Source organism: Hypomesus transpacificus, chromosome 18 (assembly GCF_021917145.1).
Source record: "Hypomesus transpacificus isolate Combined female chromosome 18, fHypTra1, whole genome shotgun sequence".
Taxonomy (NCBI): Eukaryota; Metazoa; Chordata; class Actinopteri; order Osmeriformes; family Osmeridae; genus Hypomesus; species Hypomesus transpacificus.
In genome coordinates this window covers 4,722,536-4,748,509 of record NC_061077.1, presented here as the reverse complement: position 1 = coordinate 4,748,509, position 25,974 = coordinate 4,722,536, and the positions used below count along the sequence as shown (strand labels likewise).

Below are 25,974 nucleotides of genomic sequence, written 5' to 3'. Positions count from 1 at the left end.
GTTACAGCCTGGGATCCCCCTGCTTCTCACTGTTAGTGTGTCATTACTCAAGTCTGTCCTTATGATGAAATGAGTTTTAATTACAGCCATAAGGTGATCAAATAAACACCCCCAGCAGCTTGTTAAGCCCTCTGAGGTTGAAACCATCTGGCCCGGGGCCCTTTCAAGCTCCTGGCGACTCTTCTCTGGAAGTTTTATTTGTACATTCCATAGGGGAGCATCAGCCTGTGCACCCAGGAGGTAGAACAGGAGAAGCAGCCAGGATCTCAGGGGTTTGGATGTGGGGTGTTGGTGTGTTTTCATCTGTCTGAAGATGCACAATGTGGACGTCCACTCTGGTATTTCTTCCCCAGGCTGGTGTGTGTGACCAGGACGTCCTCGTATGAGATGAATGATAAGGTCCGAGTTACAGTGAGACAGAGCGCCAAAGGAGAGTCCAAAGAGCTGTTCTCATACTTGGTGAGTGTGTTCCTCCCTCAACCCCCCGACCCTCTCTTCCCCTCAACCCCCCCCCCCCCCAACACACACACACTCCTTGTTCCATACAAATAGTGAGAAAGTGTTCCCAATGTGTCTTTTGAACGTTAACAGATGCGTCTCTTATGATATTCAGGAATGTGAGTGTGTGGGAATCTTCAAACGTTCATCACAACTGCAACTCAGCACTGTTGTCATTCTGAAGCCAGTGCCAGAAAAAACAAATATGGCGGCTATAGAAATGTCCCCCTCTCAGAATTCATGAGGCTGGCTTCTCCTGCTAATTGACTCAAACCAACACAGTCTCCCATTGGATTAGGGGTATGCGGTCAGTTGAATATCGGTCTAAGCCCTCTGTTTCTTTTTGTTTACTGAAAGAAAAGTTACTTTTTCATCCAACTGGAACATTAGTTCATTTCAGAAGCTCTTAAGAAAGGTTTTTCCATAGAGCCATCACACTGAGAAACTCAAACAACCTTGTAATGCTTCTTGAGTCACGAGGATATTGAAAATGCAAAACAACAAACATGTCTCAGAGTTGTGGGAGCCCCTCTCGGGCCCAGCCCACTCCCTGAGCTGCTGTGTGAGACTACAGGCTGTGAGAAAAGGAGTGAGAAATATCTCCTCTTTTTCTCTGCCCTCTCCCCACTCCTCTCATACAATCTATCACAGCAGAGAGGAGAGGGGGAATTTACAGAGAGGAGAAGGGAGAGAGGAGCAGAGAGAAAGGGAAAACATTTTGGATCCACACGGAGACAGGATATGCGCCTCCTCTTCACCTCCTTCCTCAAACCTTGGGCCGGAAACATCTGCCTCCTTACACCCACTCAGACACTCACACACACACACACACTGACATATAGACAATGGACACCCCCTCTGTACATTCACAGAGAGGAAGTGAATCCTGTCAGCGAGAATGAGAGGTTTCCCTGGAGGCAAGGTTCACGGAGGGGAGAAAGGCTTTGGAAGTCTCCGGAATGCTGATGCTGTGGAGCTTGCTTGGGAGATACATTTTGAGTTTTTGGGACTTGTCCGGTGTGTGTGTGTATGAGTGTGTGAGAAAGAGAGGGAGACAGGGAGAGGGAGACAGAGTAAAAAAAGAAGGGAGATCAAGAAAGATAAATGGGAAAAGAGATAGAGATAGATTGAGAGAGAGACATTGAAAGAGAGAGAGGTATCATTCTCAGCCCCAGGGATCTGTCCTGTGTGGAGGAGAAAGTTCTGCAGGCCTCAGAGTGGTTGTATCCAGTGCTCTGCTCTGCTGTCACTGGAGGGAGTTTAAGCTCACAGTACTGTTACCATCAGCAGCTGTCTCAGCCTGAGATTACACTACAAGGGCTTTGGGCTCGGATATGTAAGCACAACTTAGATAACTTGTCAGTTTAATGCCTGAGTACTTTTTGGCCGTCCTGAACTCACACACTTTGACTGCAGAAGTAACTTTGGCACGTAGATATGATGCTTTAGATGAGGGTCATCATCTTTGTCTCCTCCTCCTCCTCCCCCCCCCCCCCCTTCACCCCCAGGTGCCCAAGCTGCTGTCCATGGAGCCCAGGAAGGGCTCTCGTGCCGGGGGAACCAGGGTGACTATCACAGGGGAGCACCTGGACACTGGCTCCCTGGTTCACATCAGGGTCAACGGTACCCAACAGTGTTCCATCCTCACGTGAGTGGTCCTGTGGACTGGCTGAAGACAATGTTTCTCTGTGCACTTCTACAGCTACTGTGTGGTTTTTATGACTGGAGACAATGCAGTGTTGTGGTTAGAATGCTTCTTGTGTGAGGTAGTGCTTTTATTTTCCCAAATGTTTCTGTTTATTGTTCAGTGTTTATGTCCTCTGTGGTGTTTGGAACCGCTAACTGGCAAAATATATGGCGGGTTGTCTTGGTGTATTCATGTAGCTGTCTTGGTTCTTGTCCATGCATGCATTCCAGCCAAACAGCAGACACCATTGAGTGCACCATGCCTGCGGCCGTGCACACACACACCGAGGCGGTGACGGTGTGTGTGGAGTTTGAGGACATTCCCTGTCAGAACCCTGCCCTCAGCACCATGTACACCTATGAGAAGAACCCCAGCATCAGCTTCATCAAGCCCAACAAGAGCTACCTCAGGTACATCACACACACACGCATGCATGTATATATCCACACACACACCCATGCATATCCGTATATCCACAGACATGCAAACACACATACTTGAGATGCAGCTGTAAGCCTCTGCAGTCCTCCTCCAGGGGACGATGCAGCAGGAGTGTGTAATGTGTCCCTGATGGGCTGGCTCTTCTCCAGGCTGGGTGTGTTCCTACTGACACTAACCCCTGGGGGACCATGTTGACAGACACATGGGTTGTTTCTGACTTAGATGAACTGAGTGTGTGTGTGTGTATGTGTGTGTATGTGTGTGGTAGATGTGTTTACTACATCTATTAATAGACCGCGTAGTATGTTAATTTTGAACTTTGTTGAAGCTGAATCTTAGGCGCGTGTTTGTCATGTGTTGCAGCGGTGGTCGAACCATCACAGTGACGGGGAAGGGCTTTGATCTGGTGCAGAGTGTAACACTGGAGGTGCTGGATGTTGGCCAGGCGGTGAGTATCAGCTGAATTGGAGACTCAGGGAACATGTCTGTTTGGAAAGTTTTTAAATGACTAGAATCATTTCACAATTTTACATAACATCTCAGTCTTTCTGATTGGTATTTTCTATTCCCGCCCCCTCCATCTCCAGGCCTGTAAGGTGCGGTCTCCTTCCATGATCACATGCTCCACCCCAGCCTCCAGCCAATCCCAGCTGGCCACACTGAAGTTCTTCCTGAACAGAGTCCTTTACACAGGAGATAGCCCTGCCTCCTATGATGAAGGGGAGGAAGAGGAGGAGCCTCACGGAGGGCACTTCCTGTTGGAGTACGTGGAGGACCCTCAGTTCTTCACAGCCACAAAAGAGAAGCTGATCAAACACCACCCTGGGGAGCCACTCACACTCATCATCAATGTGAGTGACAGCCCACTGTTCCAATGGGAGAGGAGATGTGGGAGGTTGTCAGATTTAAGTCAGAGAGGGCCACTGCTGTTCACCTAACAGCTCTCTGGGAATAGAAGACATGGATGAACGGCTGTGAATTCATATTCACATAAAGACTTGACACACAAAATACATCAAAGCCTTTTCTATGGCAAGCCTGTCAGACTCAGTCTTTGTGTGAGGTCCTGACTCTGTGGAACAGAGTCAGGACAGAAGTCCTGAGACTTCTGTCTCACACACGCACACGGCACCAGATTCAGCCTGAGACCTCCAAAATCTTCTGTGAAACAGAAGATTTCTCTTTATGTGAAAGACGGGCCGATAACTATGATGTTACCGTTCATAAACACCACTGCTTTCCACTGGTGCTGGCAAACACAGTCAGAGAGAGACACAGACAAGGAAGTTGTAGAGACTTGCACAATTACTTATTTTGTGTGTGTGTGTTACATGTATGTGTGTGTGCGCATGTGTGTTTGTCAGGATGGGGCCCTTACAGGAACTGCTGCCTCAGCTGTGTCGGCATGGGCTATGTCGATGTTGTTTCCTGTTTTTTCTACGAAGGTGGATTCCACCAGGGCTGAAGAGCATTGGGTGGAGTGTGTGCCAGTGTTGCATGTGTACTCGTGTGTTTGATGGAGTTTGTTTGAAAGGGTTTGTTATGTAATCAGATCCTATATTAAGACTCAGTTGGAATGTGGGTGGGTTTGGTTTGCCTCTATCCTGTTTTGGCCCTTTGCATGTCATTGTTCTGTGTGTGAAGGTGGGCTTCCATGTGTGTGTGAGTCTGCGTATGTACAGCCCATGTTGGCATGTTGCTTCTGCAGTGCATGTTTAATTGTGTGTTGTTTGTGTTTATGTTGGTATGTTTCTGAGTTTGTGTGTGTGTATGTAGGTTGGGGTGTGTGTGTGTGTGTGTGTACATGTGTCTGTCTGTGTGTGTAAGGAAGCGTTTGTTGACAGAGACCCAGGGGGTTACATCCTGCAGTGAGGACAGGACAGAGTCTTGAGGGTCTAATCACTGAGAGGAAGCACTGTGGGGATAAACACACACTTAACACACACTTTGCTCCTCACGCAGATGCCACTCCAGACAGCGCGCACACACACATTAACACACACACTAACACCCACACACATTAACACACACACACACACACCTGCTGGTCACCAAGATGTGTTTTCTCCAATCATTCAGACCTATCTCGGTCTCCGGGGCCAGTTGAATGGATATCCTCCATAGAAACAGGAGGCCAAGCCTCTCTCCCACCCCTACACACCTGACCCCTACACACCTGACCCCTACACACCTGACCCCTGAGCTCAGTCTGGTCCTGGCTGCTCATGTTAAGCTTCCAGAGGAATGTCCATGCAGCACCGGGCTCCTCCAAGGTTCCAGGCATGTTATGATGGAGCGAGTTAGTGGAGACTGTCAAGATTGGTTTGTAGAAGGTTCTCTCTCTCTCTGTGCTGGAGAGGCAGAGGCAGTGTTTGGTGCTTTAAGCTGAACCCTCTCCAAGCGTCTGAGGGATGTTATGAAACTGAGTGAGTTTAGAATTGGGCTCCTCAGTGCTTGACAGCTGAGTGACAGGCCAGCGTGAGCTGAGACTGCTGAATGTGGGTGTGTGTGTCTGTGTGGAAGCTAACCTTATTCCAGTCAGGCCTTGATGTCTCTTCACACACTGACTGACAGACGCTTGCCTTTGTTTGGTTCTGGCACAGAAAGGGCCAAGCGTTCTGGAACTGGCGCCGGAAGAATACTCTGTGATGATTGGCTCCTATCCCTGTGACATCAGCTTCCACAATGACCAGCTGTTCCACTGCACCATCAACGGTTCAATGAGTTCCAGCGAGACAGACCTACCAGTGACAGTAAGTTCATTTTTCCTCACAAAATGCAATTACATTCTATTCTATATTCCCTGGATATTCTAAAACCTGTTGGACTCATCTGTCTGTGATCAGTGTGTATCTGTGTGTGTTTGGGCCAACATGACTCAGCAAACTGCAGGAGGGCCACAGGATGAAACAGTAAACCACACTGAGAGTTTTACTGTTTCAGCTATCTGTTCATCTCTTATCTATCTCTCTTTTGAAATCACTTACAAATGCAAACACACACGCACTCCCTCCGTTCCTTGCACACATACACACACATTCTTGTAGCACAGGAACTTGGAGCCTTTGTGCGAATGCCATTTTCTTCTCGTGTTGTGTCTCTGAAGCCTCATAATATCGAAATGAAAGGGCCTTAATCAGAACCCTGCCAGTCCCTGATTAACCCCCCACCCTCCTCTCTCTCCTCCCCCGATCTCCATCCTTTGTCCGGTCTGGACTGTTTAGATAGGCCATGTTACACCAAAGCATTCATCTATATAGAACTTGAGCCTGTCCATCGACATGTTTGTCTGGGAGTCAGTCACTCTGACAGAATCAGCGAGGCGTGAGGACTCTGTCGTGTCAGGCAGACAGGGAGGCTGAGGGAACATGCTCTCTCTCAGGATGTCTGCATGTAAACAAAGGCAATTAGCAGAGACATGGAGGCGGGAGCAGGGTCAAACAAAATGTCAAAACTCTAACGGGTGGGCTGTCTTCACAGCCCCCTGCGTGTGCATGGGAAAAGCAGTGTGACTGTTTGTATTTATGGATGTGTAAGTGTGTGAGTGTGTTTGGAAGTGTGAGTATGCTTTTCTGTCAGGACTATGAAGTCTGTATAAAAGGTATGCAGATTGGATGCCTTGTGGGCATCAACAACAACCTTTTGGATTTCTTCCACATGCGGTGGCACATCTATTTTTACTTCTCTCTATTTCCCTTGGCTGGGAGCTCGCTCACTGAGGGGGAGGAGAGTGTGTATTCGTACCCCAACCGAAACAGGAACATGGAACAATGGCATTTTCCCCTCCATTTCAGCAGCCCTGCTGCCCTCAGGGAGGGGGCTGTATTTGACTGGTCTGGACAAATAAACCTCAAGACCAGACAGGGACCGCAGTGAGAGAGAGAGAGAGAGAGAGAGAGCACTCACAGAACACTCAGAGAACACCCTCACAGAACGACACGCAGTCCCCTGCCCTGATAGAATAACAAGACACTGAGAAGTAGGATGATAGAACCCAAACTATCATTTAGGAGAATCAAAACCAGATGTGAAAGCCTAAGTTTTAGTCAGACTGTACCGGGTGACCGGTCAGTGTGTGTGTGTATGTGTGTGTGTGTTTACATTTGAATTCGTTTTCTCTTCCTTTCCCCTCACCCTTCCCCACATCTCTCTCTCGTCTCTCTATTCTCTCCCTCTTTCTCTCTCTCTTTCCGTCTCTCTCCAGGTACAGGTGGGGAATTTCCGTCGCATCATAGCCAAGGTGCAGCTGGGTGGCAGTGAGCTGGCCATCACCATCTCCATCGTCGTGTGTTGTGTGCTGCTGCTGCTGTGCACTGTGGGTAAGTATTTGGAGAGGATGCCGAGGGTGATGGATGCCTGGATGCCGTGGCGACGGATGCTCCAGATGTGATAGAGATAAAAGGAGCTCTGGGGTCAGGGCCCCCTGTCTGCTTCATCCCTCCCTAACACAGCACAAAGACCCTCTGTTCTGAGTCTGTGTCTGTCTGTGTGTTTCTCTGTGTGTGTGTGTGTGTGTGTGTGTGTGTGTGTGTGTGTGTCTCAGACGATGTGTGCGGGGTGTGTTACTTTGTACAGCCCAGTGCTTTTGATAAGTCTGTGTGTATCTTAGACAAGTGTGTGTTTTTGTTGCTCTGGTGAAGCGGTGTCTGTGTAAAGAGCAATAAATGGAGTGTGTCCTTATTTATTACAGAGGATGGCATCAAAGACCTGTTTAATAATGTTTCTCTTTCTCTGTGTCCTATTAGCTCTGGTGGTGTATTGTACCAAGAGCCGCAGGGCCGAGCGCTACTGGCAGAAAACCCTGCTGCAGATGGAGGAGATGGAGTCTCAGATCAGAGAGGAGATCCGCAAAGGTGCAGCAACACTATCTCTCTCTCTCTCTCTATTTCGCTCACACACATACATACACACACACACCTACACACAGAACCACATATTAAAGCAGGATAGTCAGTGTATGAGCTGTACTCCCAACACTCACTGATGGAGCTCCACTTAGGCCTCTCATGTTTACTAAATTAGTAAATGTTGAGAAACATGGACATGCGGGGAAACTCCGTAAAAGGCCTGTCTTCGGTGTCTGTGTGTGCGTGTGTGTTTGGGGTAGCAACGAATCAGCTTTGAAAGATTTATGCTTAGTAAGTGTGACTCAGAAAACACAGACTGAGTTGTGAGCATATCCATGCAGTCACACACTCTGTGGTCACACTGCTTCTGCTGTGTCGAGGCTGTAGGGACGAGAAGCGTTGGTGTGTGTTTGTGTGTGTTTGTGTGTGTTAGTGTGTGTTTGTTTGTGTAGTGAGTGTGTGAAGGCCACAGCATGACTGGGCAGCCAGATTTATAGGAGTGAGAGATAGAGAGTGAGGGATGAATATTGTGGGAAGGAAAAGGGCAGGAGTCAGGGCCATGTGTCTGTGGAGACAGAGGTGTAGGAGGAGGAGGGAGGAGGGTGTACTGTTCATCATGTGGAGAGATGTGGGTGACTGTCAGGTTTTTGGGGGAGGGTATGAGTGAGTGAGGGAGGCGTAAGTAAGAGAGGATGGGATAGACACATTTAGTGGCATGGTGGTTACATGGGTGAAGGAGGTTTGGGATTAATAGGGATTGAGGGATTTAGTCTCTGGAAGATTTTGTCAGTCATTTATTAGGTATCCACTGACCTTGGGTGTATTTGTCAAAGAGTAATTTAGAATTGTGCCGGTGGAATTATGCCATTTGTCTTACAACATACACACTCACACACACTACCACAGTGATTAGTGGTTAAAAGCGATCCAGAGGAAACAGCAGATTTAGGAGAAGACGTCTCCCATGTCTCCTAGCAGGAGTTGTTAATCCAGCTTCACGAGCTAAACCTTACACACATCCAGCTGCAGCCTGTTCCTCACCCACCATGAAGATCCCATTTCCCTTGTTTACACGCGCTGAGGCTGGTCCTGTGGCTCCAACGCTGGCTGAACTTGATCCTGCAAACGCACACAGTTTAGATGGGAGAGCCTCAGATTGGATTTGGCATCTCTGATTGTGTTTGGTAAATATGGCTGTGGCTGTGCAGCTCTGGTCTGGAGCATAATTAGTTGGAATGTTCTAGGACAAGGGATTCTATGGAGATAGTCTTTCCTAAAAAATGCATGACCATATCTAGGTTTGGATACCCACTTAAGTCTAGCGGAATGTGTGGAAAAGAGAAAAAAAATTATACTCACCTTATCAAATAAACAGAAATAGATTTATAGGTAAATCTGGCCATTCGCCAAAACTTGTTAAAGGTATTGTTGACATGGTGTCCCCTAACCCTGGTGTCTCCTGACCCTGGTGTCTCCTGACCCTGGTGTCTCCTGACCCTGGTGTCTCCTGACCCTGGTGTCTCCTGACCCTGGTGTATCCTGACCCTGGTGTATCCTGACCCTGGTGTCTCCTGACCCTGGTGTCTCCTAACCCTGGTGTCTCCTGACCCTAACCCTGGTGTCTCCTAACCCTGGTGTATCCTGACCCTGGTGTCCCCTGACCCTGGTGTCTCCTGACCCTGGTGTCCCCTAACCCTGGTGTCCCCTAACCAGCGGCGTAACAAGGACTTGGCGGGCCAGAGTGCAGATCTCACCAACGGGCCCTTTACCGACCTATCGTCAGGCGAAATTATTGAGTTTTCATCTTAGCGATGCGCAAGGAAATTTAGGCTACTCATGATGTACAATTAAGGGTAACGACTGCTCCTTCTATGTGAAGATAGATGACGGTTTAAAAAGTGAACGGCTTTGACTCGCGAGTCTCTGGCTCTAGATTATGCTTGCTACAACACGGAATGAGCATAATGGAACAGTCAGTCATGAGCCGACGTATCTGCGACGTTTGAAATACAGCACAGAGATGAGAAGAAAATCTGATCATTTACCGAGGCTTATCCGACGTTATGAATGACGTTTCGATCTGTCATGTGTGCTATCTGGGTACTAGTAAAAAAAAACAGTCACTTCGATGGTGAATATTTGATTTTATGTTCGTTAGATATGCTAGTTTACATTTAGTCTATCTAGCTTTAGCTATTTTCCGACTACATCCTGCACATATACTACATCTAACCTGGCCGCTGCCTGGTAGCCTAGGCCTATATGTGCATGTCAACTGCATAGACCAGACCGTTACATAAACGTTATGTAATTATTAGCCTACCCTGGTGGCTGAGTTTCACACTCATTGCTGTTGCCGGGCTGGGGGTCAGACGTAGCGTCCTCTTCAACACGTTTCGCCACAAATCCCAATGAGGATAGTTTTGACAGCTTTGCCACCCTTACATCTTGCTCTTTTCGTTCCTGCCGCTTTCTGGAGCCACTTTTATGTTAAAGGGCATGGCATGGGGTAGCCTAATTCGCTTCAAAACGCTAATGCAACACAACTGTAGTATCCCAACAACAACTGTCAGTGGTATTCCAACAACTGGATGGGAACAATCGTGTGTGGGTGGGCGGGAATCTTTGACAACAATATTACCCAGACATCCTTGCTATTTTTCGAGGGCAATATTACTTAATAAAAACGACATTTGTTTCATTCAGCAAAAGGCAAATGAGGAAAAATTAATTATTTGCTGTTGTTAACACTGACTGTTTTTAAAATGTTTATTGGGCAAGTGATAGCTCATAATTCTGAATAACTGACACCATAATTGAGAAATGTTTGCGAATTGATAAGACTGGATCATATGTGGTCCTCAACATACGGGTTTACAGCGGTGCAATGGGCCCCTTCAGGCAATCTGACCGGGCCCATTGCACCGCTGTAAACCCATGTCGGTCAGGTTGTCTCACTTTTACGGTGAGATCGAGGACGGGCCCCCTTTCGCCACGGGCCCTAGTGCAGCTGCACTCCTTGCACTCCTTGCACTCCTTATAGTTACGCCACTGCTCCTTACCCTGGTGTATCCTGACCCTGGTGTGTCCTGACCCTAACCCTGGTGTCCCCTGCAGGCTTTGCAGAGCTGCAGACAGACATGACAGACCTGACTAAGGAGCTGAACAGCAGCCAGGGCATCCCCTTCCTGGAGTACAAGCAGTTTGTCACACGGACCTTCTTCCCCAAGGTAAGAAAGACGCTTTTTATCTCCCTAGTGATGAGAGAGACCTCCTTTTTCATGTTGGCAAGGCCTATCATACACTGTCACAGGGAATGCGCTGGATAAAGTTAGCTTTGCAGCGTTTGCATTCTACCGTCATGACATTTTCACAAACAAAAAACAGAGGATGAAAAAACGAGTTAGAAATTATTCAAGCTAAAGGAGGAGGGTATATGCGTTATTCTTTCCAGGTATAAGCATTTTTTTTCAGGCCAACCTTGCAGTGCCAGAATGTCTATATGTTCTTCTCCTATATGTTCTACAGTTCTTCATATGCTCCGTGCACAATCGTTTCATTGTACACACACAGAGACCTACACGCACTCTTGCACAAAGAGAAGTAGGTCAGTTTGTTTGAGTGTTTTTGGTTTTAAAGGAAATGAGAGAAGGGAAAAGCTACTCTGATGAAACATAAATACCTGTGTTGTTCGTTCAGTGCTGTCTCCATACTGCTCCACTGAGACTGCAAATCTCCGCACGCTTGACACTGGAAAACTTTAGCCTCATTTACCAGTTATCTATAGATGTACACACACACACACATGTTGAAAACACATGAATGTAAGCCAGTCTTGCGCCTCTCTTCTACTGTCCAAAATGTAAAACTTTGAGTTGAAAGTTGGTCCTTGTTGCTGTATGTCAGCCCCTCTCTCCAGACAGTCTAACTGTGCTGATGTTACATGTCAGAGTGGCATGTCTCCTCTTCAAGGTCAGGCAGGGATTTTCAGGGCCTCTATGTGCAGTTCACGCATTTAGTCCACCTCTACAAATCTGATGCCAAGACTCTCAGAGCCAAGTCTAGTCCAAACCTCCCCCAAGGTCTTACTATCTACTTCTGTCTTCAGAACAGACATAAGTGTATATGATCCTGTGTGTGTGTGTGTGTGTTACAGATGTGTTCAGACTATGAGAAGAGTCTGGTCCAGCCCGTCTATGAGACTGACGCCCTCGGACCCCGAGCCCTCCCTGAGACACACCCCCTTCTTCAGGACTGGCAGGTGAAGAGTTATGGCTGCTCAGCTTTACCGTACTGTCTTGACTACCTTGATGGTAGCCCTGTTTCACTCCTCTGCCTCTAAACTGGGTCAACGTGAATCTTCTTAATTCTTAACTGTGGGGTTCTTGATTAGGCTTAACTACAGAAAAATGTGTGTGTGTGTGACTGTGTGTGTGACTGTGTGTGTGTGACTGTGTGTGTGTGACTGTGGGTGTGACTGTGTGTGTGTGACTGTGTGTGTGTGTGACTGTGTGTGTGACTGTGTGTGTGTGACTGTGTGTGTGTGACTGTGTGCATGTATGGGTGTCTGTGTGAATGTGTACAGTATGAATTGCTCATGCATGCTAATCTGTGATTCAGTCACTACCATTCAGTAGCTTGGTGTGGATTGGAGAGTTAGCACATCAGACACATCCTAAGCTTACCAGGCCCATAGCAGCTTGATGACACAGTTCCCAAGAGTCTCCATGGCGATGGAAATGTGTGCATTCCTCTATAACCATGTGGAGCATCATTTGGGGTTTTGTGTGTGTGTGTGTATGTTTGAGAGAGAGAAGTAATGAAAGAGAGAGAGGGAGAGAGAGAGAAAAGGTGAGAGAGCAGGAATAGAGGCAGAGAGAGCAGCATTGAGAAAGAGAGGGATAGAAAGAGAGAGAGAGCAGTAATGAGAGAGATGTGCTGGTTTTGGGTTGGCAGCCAGGGGAGCCAGTATAACAGTGATGAAGTGCTTCAGGTCCTCACCGTCTTACTGGGAAGGGTTTTCCAGGTCACAGTGTATAAATCTCACAGGCAGGCATTTATCTTAATGGACACCCCCGCCCTGTTTCTGTCACCGTGGATACCAGACCATATGCTAGCGGCCCAGAGGGAAGACTTCATCACACGACTGCTTCCATGCCGCCTCAGATAGGCTCCTCATTAGCCGGCCGTTCCTGCAGGCTCCACCCAGTGTCCCCAGCCTGAGGCGGGCAGGCGGGCAGGCAGGCAGGCAGGCAGGCAGGAAGAGAGGTGCAGGTGGAGAGAGGAGGCGTGATGATGAGCTATGGTGGTCACTGCACGGTCACGCCTCTGTCAGGAGGTAGATTTAGGTTAGGGAGGAGACTGGCTGGGCAGGCTGTAATTTGATTCAATTGACCTCTGATGGATGCATAACTCTCACGTCTCCCCTCCCTCCCTCCCTCCCTCCTCTGCCTCTAACCCTTTTCCTCTTTCTACCGCTCTCTCTCTCGCTATCTGTCTCCGTCCCCTCAGCCCTCAAACACAGGCAGGCCTAATATGGAGGAGGGCATCACTCTCTTCTCCACTCTTCTCAACAACAAACACTTTCTAGTCACGTTTGTGCACGCGTTGGAGCAGCAGAAGGACTTTGCTGTGCGTGACAGGTAACCAAGACGACACACACTCTCCCCATCCTATCACATGAATAGTTGTTGTCGACAGTTGGTTTCATGACGGATCAACATGAAACATCCCAACCTGCTCGGGTTGAGAACATGAAAGACAGTCCAGCTCATAAACATCACAAGCGTTGGGTTGTTCAAAAGCAAATTTCATCAATTATTCTTTTTAAATGTTCCCATATGGCCCTTTGTGTGCAGTTCAAAGTGTAGATTACAGGAGGAAACAGGGGAAAGCCCCATTCTTGCAGCACCTGGGTCCCCTTCACTGGCCCCTCAGCATGACAGGGTTGGAACCAGAGCTGGCAGATTCCAGAGGCTAGACCACATCCCTCTCCCCAGCCAGCCTCAGCACTCAGACAGCCTCTTGCTCCAGGATGAAAGAGGCTTTGTTAAGGAAATCCCTTCCCCACCTCCGCTGCTATTCTACCTGGGAACCCCAAGGACAGACAGACCACTACCCTGATCCAGCTCTCCCTGACCCTGGCTGTGTGTCAGTGTGTTAGCTCTGTGCTCAGCTCTACTCTGTCTGTGTGCCCTACTGCACCCCAGGTGTAGCCTGGCCTCTCTGCTCACCATCGCCCTCCATGGCAAGCTGGAGTACTACACCAGCATCATGAAAGACCTGCTGGTGGACCTGATCGATGCTTCTGCCTCCAAGAACCCCAAGCTGATGCTGCGTCGCACAGAGTCTGTGGTGGAGAAGATGCTCACCAACTGGATGTCCATCTGCATGTACAGCTACCTCAAGGTTAGAGGGGAAGGAGGGAGGGAAGCCGAGAACCAGGCACTGGGGGGGGGGGGTGGGGGCATGGGATTTCCACATGAAGAGAAAGAGCTGAGTCGTTATTAAAAACGTGGAACAAACGGGTTTAAATGGTATCAGGCAGATTAGCAAAAGTGGGATAGAGTGTTCAAGAGGGACCCGGCGGTGGCCTGCTCGTGGTCGTCTGACAGGGTGTTGTTTCTTCCCAACCCTGTGCTGTGTGGTGGTGAGCAGGAGACTGTGGGCGAGCCCTTCTTCCTGCTGCTGTGTGCCATCAGGCAGCAGATCAACAAGGGCTCCATCGACGCCATCACAGGGAAGGCCCGCTACACCCTCAACGAGGAGTGGCTGCTCCGGGAGAACATAGAGGCCAAGCCTCAGGTAAGACACAGCCGTCACGTTGTTTACTCACCTCTGATTGGCTGAGACAAGCTTCCGTGTAAGCCTTGTGAATGTCCCAGTTCTGTGTTTTAAACGGTCATCCAAAAAGAGTGAAATCAGTCAGTCAGATGGGTTTTCCCTCCCACTCTAACTCCTACTCGCTGCGTGTCTGTGACTGCAGAACATCAACGTATCGTTCCAAGGCTGTGGCATGGACTCCATGTGTGTCCGCGTCATGAACACAGACACCATCTGCCAGGTGAAGGAGAAGATCCTAGATGCCTTCTACAAAAACCTGCCCTTCTCCCAGTGGCCCAGGGCAGAAGACGTAGACCTGGGTAAGACCAACAGGCAACTCTTTGTTTCATTCCTTCTTTGTTCAGCGTAGACCCGCTGCACTTCCCCAGTCATCTTCTCTGCGTGGTTCTTCCTGCATGGCTGGCTGTGCTAACCTGCAGCTTCAGTATGAGTGAGTGTGTCGAGGCTGCTGTAATATCCATGAGGTGTTATTGGCTCCCTGGGCTGTGTGGCCTGCAGGGACCTTTTATGAATGTTTCCACGAGTTCTCACAGGTCACCATCACCAGGAGGCAGAGCAGGAGAGCACTGTCTTTCTCTCCTCCTTTGTAATATACACTGCGATCATTTATAACATCCTCTCCAACTGTCTCTCTTCTGTGTGGTGTGTCTCTCCTCCTCCCGTCCTTCGCTCCTGCTCTCTCCTGCAGAGTTGTTTGCCTCTGGCTGTAACAGCAGAATCCTGCAGGACCTCGACAACTCCTCCGTGATGGAGGACGGCAGGAAAAAGCTCAACACAGTCTGCCACTATCAGGTGTGTGTGGAGTCTGTACGTGGGTGTGTGTGTATGGGGTGTGTGTGTGTATGGGGTGTGTGTGTGGGGTGTGTGTGTGTGTGTGTGTGTGGAGCGCGCCTGCTTGTGTCACCCCTGTGGTGACTGTTACCCCGAGGTTCCTCCGTGTCCCTGACATTGTGAGACACACCGCAGGAGGCTGGCTTCCAGAGCAGGGAGGGTGAGAACAGGCTGTAAATGCTGCCATTCCTGTCCAAGCAGAGCCCCTCTTTTCGAAACACACGTGTGTTTCTGAGTGGATGGTTTAATTGTGTGCGCGGCGTGAACAAGTTAATATCTTTTGTGTGCGTATGTGTCGTGTGTTTACAGTATCCTGCTGAACGTTGTTGCGGTCATGCTGTTTATGTTGGGTTGACTCATAGCCCGTAACTAATTTGTTGCTCTGGGCATTTAGAGAATAGATGTCTTGGCGTGGGTAGCCTGTCTATATATTTCAGTGTGTCACTGTTAGTTTGTGTGTGTGTAAACAGACGGCCGGTGACCCTTGACCTTTGCCCTGTTACCTGTGCTCTTAAGTGTTCTGTTTAGTTTTCTCTGAGCCGAGGGGTAGAGCTGTGAAAGCAGTGAGCCACAGCGTGTACTAACAGTTGTGGTTCACTGGCAAGGCTGTTCAATCCATTTCACTGTGTGTTGACTTTAATGAGCCCAGCCAGCCCCCTGCAGCCCCCTGCCACTTCACACACACACACACACACACATACATACACTCACACACACTATGCCTCAGGCAGTCCTTAATGATCCTGTTCTCGTGCCCCCTTACTAACCCCTGACCTTGTCCCCTTTAACCCCTCTCACAGATCCCTGAGGGGGCGTCGCTGGCCATGAGCATGAAAGACAAGAGAGACAACACTCTGGGGAGAGGTACGTCATCATCACACACAGCCTGTCACCTTGTCACACATTAGAAAAACATGCACACTCGCTTTATCATGGGAAACCACACACACTCAATCATGAGAACATGATACACGCATATATACATTTTTTTTTAATGACAAACACATGCACAGCCACACTTGTACAGTCTGCAACAGAGTGGACACATTAACACACTGTCTCTTCATCAATCAGCACCTAAACCCTCCTGCTGTAGCAGGAGTCCCATCCTTCCATGCTAAACACATTTCTCCAGATTAGTCAGCATATCAATGTAATGATGGTCTAAGCAGCGACAACATAACTTGGGTACGAGACAGGGGCTTCCATGTCCCAGATGATCCTCTCATTAGGTGGAAACACACAGGTCCACGTCTCCCTCATCCCGACCAGGGCTTGGGTGTTGTAGACAGTCTGTCAGAGCCTCACCTCCCATTCATACTGGGCCTGACCCAGCCTGGCGTGGGCTGTCTGTAGCACAGCACAGAGAGCTTGTCTGTCAGAGAGCTGGTCTATAGGGCCTCTGCTACTCCTCTACTAATGTAAAACACCTCTCCACTCTCTGGGTGGGTCTGGGCTGGGCCCTGGGCCAGAACATGACTGCCAAGACCCAGCCTGGAGTTATGAGAGTGTAGTCACCTTGAGGTTAAGTTGGAAGTGTGTGTGTGTAGGGGTGTGTGTTTGTGTCTGTGTTTAGAGTTCAGTATAAACCAGAGAGATTGATATTTTCTTCTAATGATGCCTAAGAATTACCAACTCATTATACTGGCTCCAGGGCCAATCCCAGTCTCTGTGCGCCCAGCTCTCTCTGTCTCTCTTAATCTCCCTCTTTCTCTGTTGCTTTTCTCTCTAATGCATGTTTCTTTCTTTAGTTTAAGTCTCTCCCCACCTTCCAACATCCACCTTAATCACTTCCTCAGAAATACCCCTTATCTCAGTTTCTTTTATAAGCTACCTTTTTCGTATCTGTCCCTCTCCACCTCTCTCTTTCTCTCTCTCTCTCTCTACCTCTCCCCCACCCCCTCTCTCTCTCTCTCTCTCTCCCTCTCTCTCTCTCCCTCTCCCAACGTGTCTCCTGTCTCTTCTCATTCTCTCTCTCAGGTCTACAACTCTCTTGCTCATTGTTCCATCCTGTGTTTTCTCCACAGCCAAAGACTTGGACACAGAGAAATATGTACATTTGGTAAGTATTGTGACATGACACGGATCCTCATACCCAATCAGCCGTCCCTATGACAGTGTCTAGCCAGTGAGTTAGAGCCCAGGGTTTTCCTGCCAGGACCAGTCAGCACACAGCAGGACTGATGACAGAGGGAAGGGGGTGAACAGAGGGGAATGAGAAATCTGCAGAGAGAATGTGACAGCACTAATACCTCTTAAACCATACAAAAAAACTCAGCCATTGATTTGGGCTTCAGGGTTTAACATGATGAGTTTTCTGGACCCTACCAAGGGAGTAGTAAATTGAGTCATTTTTGCGGCTTTTCTTTGACAGACTATGGCGATTGAATGCTGAATTTCCTCATCAATGTTCTCACGTTGCAGTTGAGGCCAGTAGGAGCTTGCCAGACGCATGCAACTTTACTTGTTTAGCAAGAACAAAAACCCCCAGAATATCCCAGCTTGCAACATTTCCTGAAGGCAAAACGAGGCCAGTGTTCCTGTGGGTCATGTCTGAGTCATAAAACAGAGGTTCACATTATGAACATGGAGAATGTGCCACTGAGAACCCTCAATTCCTTCAGCTAGCTAGTTTGAGGTGTGTCCCTGACCTGACCCCTGACCCCCAGGTCCTGCCTAATGATGAGCCGATGGAGAACAGGAAGTCCCACAGGCAGAGCCACCGTAAGAAGGTCCTCCCAGAGATCTACCTGACCCGCCTGCTCTCCACCAAGGTAAACACACTCTCCTCTCATCATCACTCCATCGTCATCCTCGTCATCATCATCATCATATTCATCATCACTCATCGCCCTCTGTGGAAGCTCTATGCATGACCATGGTAGTGTGGTTGATCTTTGTTAATCCCAGTGTTGTGGCACCTCAGGGGACTCTGCAGAAGTTCCTGGACGACCTGTTCCAGGCCATACTCAGCATCCCGCCCGAGCGCCCCCCACTGGCCATCAAATACTTCTTTGATTTCCTGGAGGAGCAGGCAGACAAGAGGGGCATCACAGACCCGGACACCCTGCACATCTGGAAGACCAACAGGTACTGAACAACTTCTAGTTCTAGATTTGACTCTAGCGGACTGGGGCCAAATGTAGTGATGTCTAGAGACCCGATCCATCCTATTTGAACCCAACTATATGAATACGAATTTCCTTTAGCCTGGACTCTGTGCTGAGGGGAGACTGTGTTCCCCTATGTGTAGTTTACCTCTGCGCTTCTGGGTGAACATCCTGAAGAACCCCCAGTTTGTGTTTGACATCGACAAGACGGACCACATGGACGCCTGTCTGTCCGTCATCGCCCAGGCCTTCATCGATGCCTGCTCCGTCTCAGACCTGCAGCTGGGCAAGGTGAGCACACACACACACCCACACCCACACACACACTTAATCCCATACTCATTTACATATTCATACACAGCACGCGCGCACAGACACAGCCCATATGCTCTTATTCCTAACATCCGCCACACAGAAAGAACCCCTCATCTCCACAGGCGTTCTCCACCCCCCCCTGACCCTCCCTCTCTCCCTCCCCACCATCACTCTGGCAGCCCAGAGTCTCGTCCACCTCTCTTACCTCTCCTTATGTTATTTCAGCCCAGTCTGCCGATCCAAGGTCATGAGCACCAGGAATCTACCCTTCAAAGAGCTGTGTATGCGTGTGTGTGTGTGTGAGAGAGAGAGAGAGAGAGAGAGAGAGAGAGAGAGAGAGAGAGAGAGAGAGAGAGAGAGAGAGAGAGAGAGAGAGAGAGAGAGAGAGAGAGAGAGAGAGAGAGAGGGAGAGGGAGAGGGAGAGGGAGAGGGAGAGGGAGAGGGAGAGGGAGAGGGAGAGAGGGAGAGGGAGAGGGAGAGGGAGAGGGAGTAAGAGGGAGTAAGAGGGAGTATGTCAGTGTCCTCGCTCCCCACAAATCCATCTCATCCCTAAGAAGCTCTGACCCCGAACATTCCCATCTTCCTGTCTCTCTCACCAACTTCCTCCCTGGAGATGGCTGAGCACTCGTCAAATACTGCTCTTCTTTCAGAGAGGATCATTTTGATTTATACACTTGCTCATTGCCAGAGAGACACACAAACGTGCACCTCATGTTCACGTGCATGCACACGGACACACTAAAACATCCAGATGCTAAACCTCTTATTTTTCTCTTACTATTTTGGGAAAAGGCTGGTCAACTTGGAGGTTAAGACAGTTTTGCTGTATTCTCCTCTATTGTCTTCAGTTAATGTGTTTGTGTGTGCTTGCATGCACATCTATGCTAGTGTATGCATGTGTGTGTGTGTGTGTGCGTGAGTGTGTGTGTGCGTGTGTGTGAGTGTGTGTAATGGTCAAGGGACCAGGTCAGGGCAGAGAGGGTATGGGGTCTGGCTTAGCTGTAGCTCTGCAGGGGTGAGAAAGAGGTAGGAAACTCAGCGCTGGCTGTTTCCACGGAAACCTTCTTATCTAGCCGGGCTGCAGACAGACGGAGGGCCGCAGGGTCACGGGGGGTCGCCAGGCAGATGGAGGAACCACAGGAAGTGACCTTGTGGACAGGAAGAGAGGGATCCCTATCAGGGGGAGCGACAGTGACTGTAGTCTTCAACCCCTTCTCCCCATCTCCTCCCTCCACACACACCAAGCATGCAGACCCACATATCACACATCACACGCAGCATAAACACATTCTAATGGAGGATCTTCTCCTTTCCGTATCCCTCCCTATTTCCCCCTCTCTTCCTCTCTCACACACGGACACACCCACATTCAACTTCACCCCACACTCTTCAGGACGTGTCTACAAAAACCTCACCCACTACTGTTCATAGTCCTTGAGGAATGTGTTCAGTCCCATTGGACAACCCTTGAGTGAGTCAAGGGGGACGTGTATGTAGGAGTATTGTTTTGTCTGGACTGGCTCTATGGCTCGCTGGCTGGAGATGTGGATGGGCTTTGTCTGACTTCCTCAGTGTGAGGAGAGGAAACCAAGCTCCCTCCCTCCATTGTCTCAGTCCAGCCTGCTTCTGATCAGCTCATCAACAGATACCACAGTCTCCCTGACTACAGTTAGACCACAGAGCAGTTCTATCGCAGATTATGACCACAATCACATTCACAGTTGAGCAGACCGTTTCTTAACGAACTCCCCAGTACCAACCACACTGGACTCTCCTGGTCACTTTCAAACCACAACATAGGTTCATGGTTTCTAAGTTTGTCCTATGCATGCGTTTTTAGGACTCTCCCACCAACAAGCTGCTGTATGCCAAGGAGATCCCAGAGTACAAGAAGAGGGTGCAGTGCTACTACCGGCAGATACAGGAGATGGCGCCACTGAGTGAGCAGGAGATGAATGCCCACCTGGCTGAGGAGTCAAGGGTAAGAGACACAGGGAGGCCTTGTCAATAGATGAACTCCCCAGTTTATGAACGGGAGGATTGTAATTGCAGTTATTTCCTGATGTTGTTGATCAACTGTGTGGCTTATAATTTTCTTTTTTTATTTTCCAGAAATACAGAAACGACTTCAACACCAACTTGGCTTTGACAGAGATCTACAAATATGCCAAAAAATACAGACACCAGGTAAACAGATCTTTAGCTGTTAGATACATGTTTTAACTGGCCTTATCTGCAGCCTCATCTGCTGTGGGTATGATTCAGATGGGGATTAGAGAGCGAGAGAGAGATGAGAATCCGTGTGTGACCTATCAGTGTTGGGAAATCTCCCGACCTGTCAACAAGCTCACAACGTTTCACTCAACCAACCAGAACCCAGATATATTGCATGCACGCACTCTGGCTGCACCCTAGAGTCAACATTCCCTGCTCTACTCCTCCCAACCTACACCCAACAGGTGCTACGGTAGAGGACATGCCTTGAACACCACAGGACACCTCATCTACAGCCCCTGTCCCTCTTATGACACAGGAAACGTACAGAACTCTCATCCAACCAGGACAGACCTGGCTCCTCACCTCTGCTCCCCCCTGCTTCCTGCCCCTGGGCTCCTCCAGCTCCCTGGCCTCTGGAGGGGCTCAGACAGTGATTACTGTGTGCTTAGTCAAGGGCCCTCATCACAACACCAGGGATTCGCTGTACGCTGTCATTCTCTTGTGGCAGCCCAGCCAGACTCTCATGGTCCCCTGTGAATGGCCCCTGATTGCCTATTATCTCCCTCAGCCCTACGCACCCCGCATGCACTCACCGTGCCAATGAAGCCTTCTGAGCCGGTGACAACTGGCGAGAGCAGATGGAACACAGCCACAGATGTGGGTTTTGTAAACACGTGTATGAGAAAGGCTTTATCGTGGCTGAGGCATGAAGACTGGAGAGAACTGGTCGTTCTCCGGTTCACTCTTTTGCTGGTCCTTTCTATGTCCAGGCAGGTGGTGCAGTTCCTCTCATGTGCTTTGGAATGCTTGACTGCACGAGAGACACTGAGAGTGTCTTTCAGTCTCTTTCCCGCACAGTCGTCATACTGTTTTCTCTCTTCTACTTGTGCTCGTTAAAAGGTTATCATCCACTGCTCCCTCTCTCGTAGGTGGTGATTGCGCTGGAGTCGAACCCAACTGCCCGCCGCACTCAGCTGCACCACAAGTTTGAGCAGGTCATAGCTCTGGTGGAGGACAACATCTACGAGTGCAGCAGTGAGGCTTGAGTCTCCCTCCATACGGCCCTCTCTCCTCCACATCCACCCCTCCTGCCACCCCCCGTCTGGGCCTCAGAAGCCAGGAAACCCCCAGGTCTAGTTACTCTACCCTGGACTGGGAGAGATGGCAGGTAGAACTTCAACACTGGCAGACATCCTGGAGTGGGAGCACTATGCTGTAGGATGAGATATAGCCTGAGGAAGGGTTTGTCCTGAGTCAGAGTGGAGAGGGGCCAGCATCTGGATGACTTCACTGTTGTGAGGACCTGGAGTCCGAGCAGCCATCTTATGCACTGAGCCCCGTATTTGGGAACGAGCCATTGATGCACTGTACTGTATGATAATGTCCATAGCAATATTTATAGATGTGTTCTAATGTTTCCCATGGCCCATTCATCAGTATGATTATGAATGAGAATGACACACTCCTCCAATTGTCTTGCACCTGCGCTGTTCTCAGGTCTGATCGGTGGACAAATAGCTCCATGTTGCTTTGAACTACAAAGTCCCACTGGGGTTTCCAGGGTGACGATGGGTTTAAGGAGAGAAGAGCATTAGATTGAAAGAATTTATTTAGATCATGACTGGACTCTTGACTAAAAAATATTGTTGATTTGGGAGAATTGCATTGTATGTTTGAAGAGCTTTTTTTATTTGTATATGTATGAAAACAAAATAAGAGGGACATTTAAGACCACCTAATCCAATAGAGAATGTTCTGACATTACTGTATTTGTGATGCCAAATAATGTGTCAGGTTTGTGAAAATAAAATGTTCTGCACCAATGTGCTGGTAATCAATACCTGTTGCCCGTAGATAACCAAGTTAACACTTGAAGAACCAGGGTCTGTTATGCTATATTTATTTTGCATAGCATAGGTTGCATAACCCTTCCTCATATTAGCTTATCCAGACCGTGGACCTTTAAGCAGATCAATTCAGATAAATGAATTAAAGTCTTGATCTGCGGCATCATTTTTATTGCAGGACATAAAACATTTACTTCCACAACATCCTAACCCTTCACACAATCAACATTATAGTATCTCCAGAGTACTTTTACATGCATACAGGCACACACACACACACACACACACACCCTCACTCTCTTATACACACACACAACCAAATTATGCTATGGGAGGCAGCTTGTCTCTGCAGAGGCTTGGTGCAGGTCCATCTGTTAACACTCAGGTCCCCTTTCTGCCAAGAGCTAACCACCTCTGCTTCAACACAGACTTAATGGGAGGTGCAATCTACACAAATTTAAAACTCATTTTAACTAAGTATTCATTTAACAAATAGATCCTTTAAAGCACATTAAGGGGATTATCCTAAACAATTACGTGTAAAAAGAGTCAGTGTCAATTATATAATCTGACGTGTCTATGAGTTGGGGCAGTAGAGGGTTTCATCTTGTTATTGTATGATTGTGTTTTAGGGGAGGTGAACCCATGGAACGTGTTCAGTTGGATGAACTCACCAAGAACTCGGTCTTATAATTACTGAGGCCAACTACACTTTTCCTTGGTTAAGGGAGTATAATACTGTACATGTAGAGGCCTTAATGTGTCTGTATGTGGTCGGTCACACGTGCAGTTATATTTGTGCTCTGAAGACTGAAGAGGTAAGTCGAGATAATTTGCCAATCGGAGGCTTTGCTGCTTGGCGGTGGGTTCCCAGATGCACTGGGTCAGGTGGAGGGTCAGGGGGCAGTGGTCGAAGGTCAAGCAGGAGCCACCTGGCTGGAGGACACCGTGGAGATGGAGGAGGACTGGGTTTTAGATGATGTCGTGGTGACTTCTTCCTCCCCGAACGGATTCTTCCCACAGCACACCGTGGTCAGCATGCAGTTCCTAAACTGTGGGGCACCGAGAGAACAGAGGTGACTTTTCAACACACACACACTTTCCAGTCACACCCTATGAACAGCATTGTGGACTGTCCACCAGAGTGTGATACCTGTCTGTTGAGCAGGATGTAGATACACGGGTTGTAGAGGGCAGCGCTCTTGGCAAAGAAGGCCGGGGCAGTCATAAAGACAGGGCCAAACTCAGTTCCCTGATTGCAGAAGATGTACCAGGCCACAGTGGCATAGGGCACCCAGCACACCAGGAAGGAGATCACCATGACGATCACCATGCGAGTGACTTCCTTCTCCGCCCTCTGGGTCGTCTCTGACTCCTGCTGCTGGGCTGCGGCCTGGAAGCACACAGACGAACATGCATGCATACACACCCACAAGCACAAATAAACAAACACATACACACGTTCTGATACAGCACAGCCCCTGTTTCTGTGATTTAGTGTCTCTGTGTTTGGAGAGGAGTGGAGGAGGGGGAGTGGAGGAGGGGGAGTGGAGGAGGGGGAGTGGAGGAGGGGGAGTGGAGGAGGGGAGCCCTACCGCCCGAACAGTGCAGAGCAGGCGGCCATAGCAGAAGAAGATGATGACCAGAGGGATGGAGAAGTGCAGGATGAACATGTAGATGACGAAAGACGTGTTGTGGAGCTCAGGATTCGGGGTGTAGTAGTCAATCCCACAGGAGCACTGCATTCCCTCAGGAATGTACCTGCGCACACACAGCTCAGCACATCACACACTCGTTAAGGAGAAAGGTTCTGAGGAATCGAGTTCACCAGCCAAGCGTCAGGATTAAGACTAGACACGACGGCTTCATCAGATTCTGAAATGCTGCTTTCCTAGGACTCCGATTTAATGTGATGAGCCTCTGTCAGTGATTTCACAGCCTGGTAGGTGAGCTTCGAGGTGTACCTGGACCAGCCCACAAGAGGAGGAACAGCACAGGTGAGGGCCATGATCCAGGTAAAGGCCACTCCCACAACAGCATGCTTCTCTCCAAAACGGAAGTTGCTCATTGGTTTACAGACCACAACGTAGCGTTCGATGGCCAGGACCACCAGTGACCAGAGAGCGATCTCCCCTGAGGGACAGCGGACATAGCATTGGAGACACTGACACACATTGCACAACTCAAGATTATTGCTTCTACACACATTAAGCATCAGATAGCCTTTAACAATAACACATTCAATTGAGTTGTGAATAGATATTCTCTACCACATAATGCTAACGAGACATCATTATGTGTTAACGGAACAAAAACACAAAAAGCAGTACTGGATGGACCTAAATCTGCATGGTGACAGTTGAACACAGTTCAAGCTTGAGGTCCTCGTCTCTTTACCTCCCATGGTGGCGAAGAATCCCTCAATGTAGCAGCCGACCACCCCCAGGACAAAGTAGCCATTCAGGGCCGTGTAGAGGGTCACCGTGAAGCCGCCCACCACCATGAAGAGGTCGGCCACCGCCAGGTTCAGCAGGATGTAGTTCAGGGCGGTCCTCAGCTTCTTGTGCTCGATGGTGACGTACAGGGTGAGGAAGTTGACGGGGAAGGCGGTGAGGATGAGGAAGACCATGTAGGTAGCCACGACTGAGTACTTCCAGCGCGCAGCCAGGTAGTACTGGGGGGCCTCGAACGGGCTCCGTACCACGCCCGTCCTGTTGGACATGGGCACGTAGAAGTTAGGGCCCTCAGTGCCGTTCATGGCTGCTGTGGGGGGGTGTCTATACAGATACAGACGTGTGTCTGTATTGAGGACGGAGGTCTGGTCGTAGAGATGTTCCTTCTTGCTGAAGGGTTGGACGCGAGAATGGATCACTGGATGAGTGGAGGCAGGGCCAGAGAGATCCTGCTGGAGAGAAACGGCGTGCTCTGCAGCCCCCCAAGGCGGGCGCAGCAGCTTTTAACAACCCACTGGGATTAGGGAGGCGCTTAGGCCCAGGTGTCAGCAGGGGGGATTTACGTCACTCACTCAACTCTCTCTCTCTTAGTACCTAGTAATACTAGAAATACAGGAAATGCCTATAGCTTGGTATATGCTGTGTATGTTCAAAGGCAAGACAGTGATGAAGTACAGCTATCCTGCCTCTATGATATCACCACCAACTCATCGGCAACAACTCGTCATCGGCACACTGTCTAGGGAAAGACAGTGAGCTAACACTGTGACAGTACAACCTCCTAACCGCCCCAGGGTATCAGCATCCTGACACAGCATGGCACAGGAAACACAGAGTGGAAGTCAAGGACTGTCATTGTAATTTCTAGAGTGCTCCAATTCATCT

The 25,974-nt window shown here is 49.1% G+C and overlaps 2 protein-coding genes across 2 annotated transcripts in view; one reads left to right on the top strand and one right to left on the bottom strand.

Moving 5' to 3' along the window:
* plxnd1 (plexin D1) overlaps positions 1 to 22,612 on the top strand; it is a 42,648-nt gene extending 20,036 nt beyond the window's left edge. Inside the window, exons 13-35 of the mRNA XM_047039319.1 lie at positions 214 to 459; positions 2,007 to 2,146; positions 2,416 to 2,595; positions 2,990 to 3,074; positions 3,214 to 3,477; positions 5,230 to 5,379; positions 6,831 to 6,945; positions 7,372 to 7,479; positions 10,591 to 10,703; positions 11,630 to 11,734; positions 12,985 to 13,115; positions 13,683 to 13,881; positions 14,131 to 14,277; positions 14,459 to 14,615; positions 15,005 to 15,108; positions 15,948 to 16,011; positions 17,175 to 17,209; positions 17,817 to 17,921; positions 18,074 to 18,237; positions 18,401 to 18,548; positions 20,413 to 20,553; positions 20,685 to 20,759; positions 21,719 to 22,612. Of these exons, the coding sequence (XP_046895275.1) occupies positions 214 to 459; positions 2,007 to 2,146; positions 2,416 to 2,595; positions 2,990 to 3,074; positions 3,214 to 3,477; positions 5,230 to 5,379; positions 6,831 to 6,945; positions 7,372 to 7,479; positions 10,591 to 10,703; positions 11,630 to 11,734; positions 12,985 to 13,115; positions 13,683 to 13,881; positions 14,131 to 14,277; positions 14,459 to 14,615; positions 15,005 to 15,108; positions 15,948 to 16,011; positions 17,175 to 17,209; positions 17,817 to 17,921; positions 18,074 to 18,237; positions 18,401 to 18,548; positions 20,413 to 20,553; positions 20,685 to 20,759; positions 21,719 to 21,835 (3,093 nt within the window). The 3' untranslated portion in view covers positions 21,836 to 22,612. The remainder of the gene's footprint in view (positions 1 to 213; positions 460 to 2,006; positions 2,147 to 2,415; positions 2,596 to 2,989; positions 3,075 to 3,213; positions 3,478 to 5,229; positions 5,380 to 6,830; positions 6,946 to 7,371; positions 7,480 to 10,590; positions 10,704 to 11,629; positions 11,735 to 12,984; positions 13,116 to 13,682; positions 13,882 to 14,130; positions 14,278 to 14,458; positions 14,616 to 15,004; positions 15,109 to 15,947; positions 16,012 to 17,174; positions 17,210 to 17,816; positions 17,922 to 18,073; positions 18,238 to 18,400; positions 18,549 to 20,412; positions 20,554 to 20,684; positions 20,760 to 21,718) is intronic.
* Positions 22,613 to 22,798: 186 nt separating this feature from the next.
* Positions 22,799 to 25,557, bottom strand: LOC124480447 (rhodopsin-like). Its single transcript, XM_047039770.1, has 5 exons — positions 25,034 to 25,557; positions 24,601 to 24,769; positions 24,232 to 24,397; positions 23,790 to 24,029; positions 22,799 to 23,688 (listed from the first exon to the last, which is right to left on the bottom strand). Exons 1-5 carry the CDS (start codon positions 25,392 to 25,394, stop codon positions 23,554 to 23,556), a joined length of 1,071 nt encoding a protein of 356 aa, XP_046895726.1. The 5' UTR covers positions 25,395 to 25,557; the 3' UTR covers positions 22,799 to 23,553.
* Between the last annotated feature and the right edge of the window lie 417 nt (positions 25,558 to 25,974).

Excerpts from the sequence above, each read along its gene's own strand:
- LOC124480447 (XM_047039770.1), bottom strand. The coding sequence starts at position 25,394 with ATGAACGGCACTGAGGGCCCTAACTTCTACGTGCCCATGTCCAACAGG. Across the intron at positions 24,770-25,033 it reads ATTCTTCGCCACCATGGGAG|GGGAGATCGCTCTCTGGTCA; the intron begins GTAAAGAGACGA and ends GCTGTCCCTCAG. Across the intron at positions 23,689-23,789 it reads ACATCCTGCTCAACAGACAG|TTTAGGAACTGCATGCTGAC; the intron begins GTATCACACTCT and ends GGTGCCCCACAG.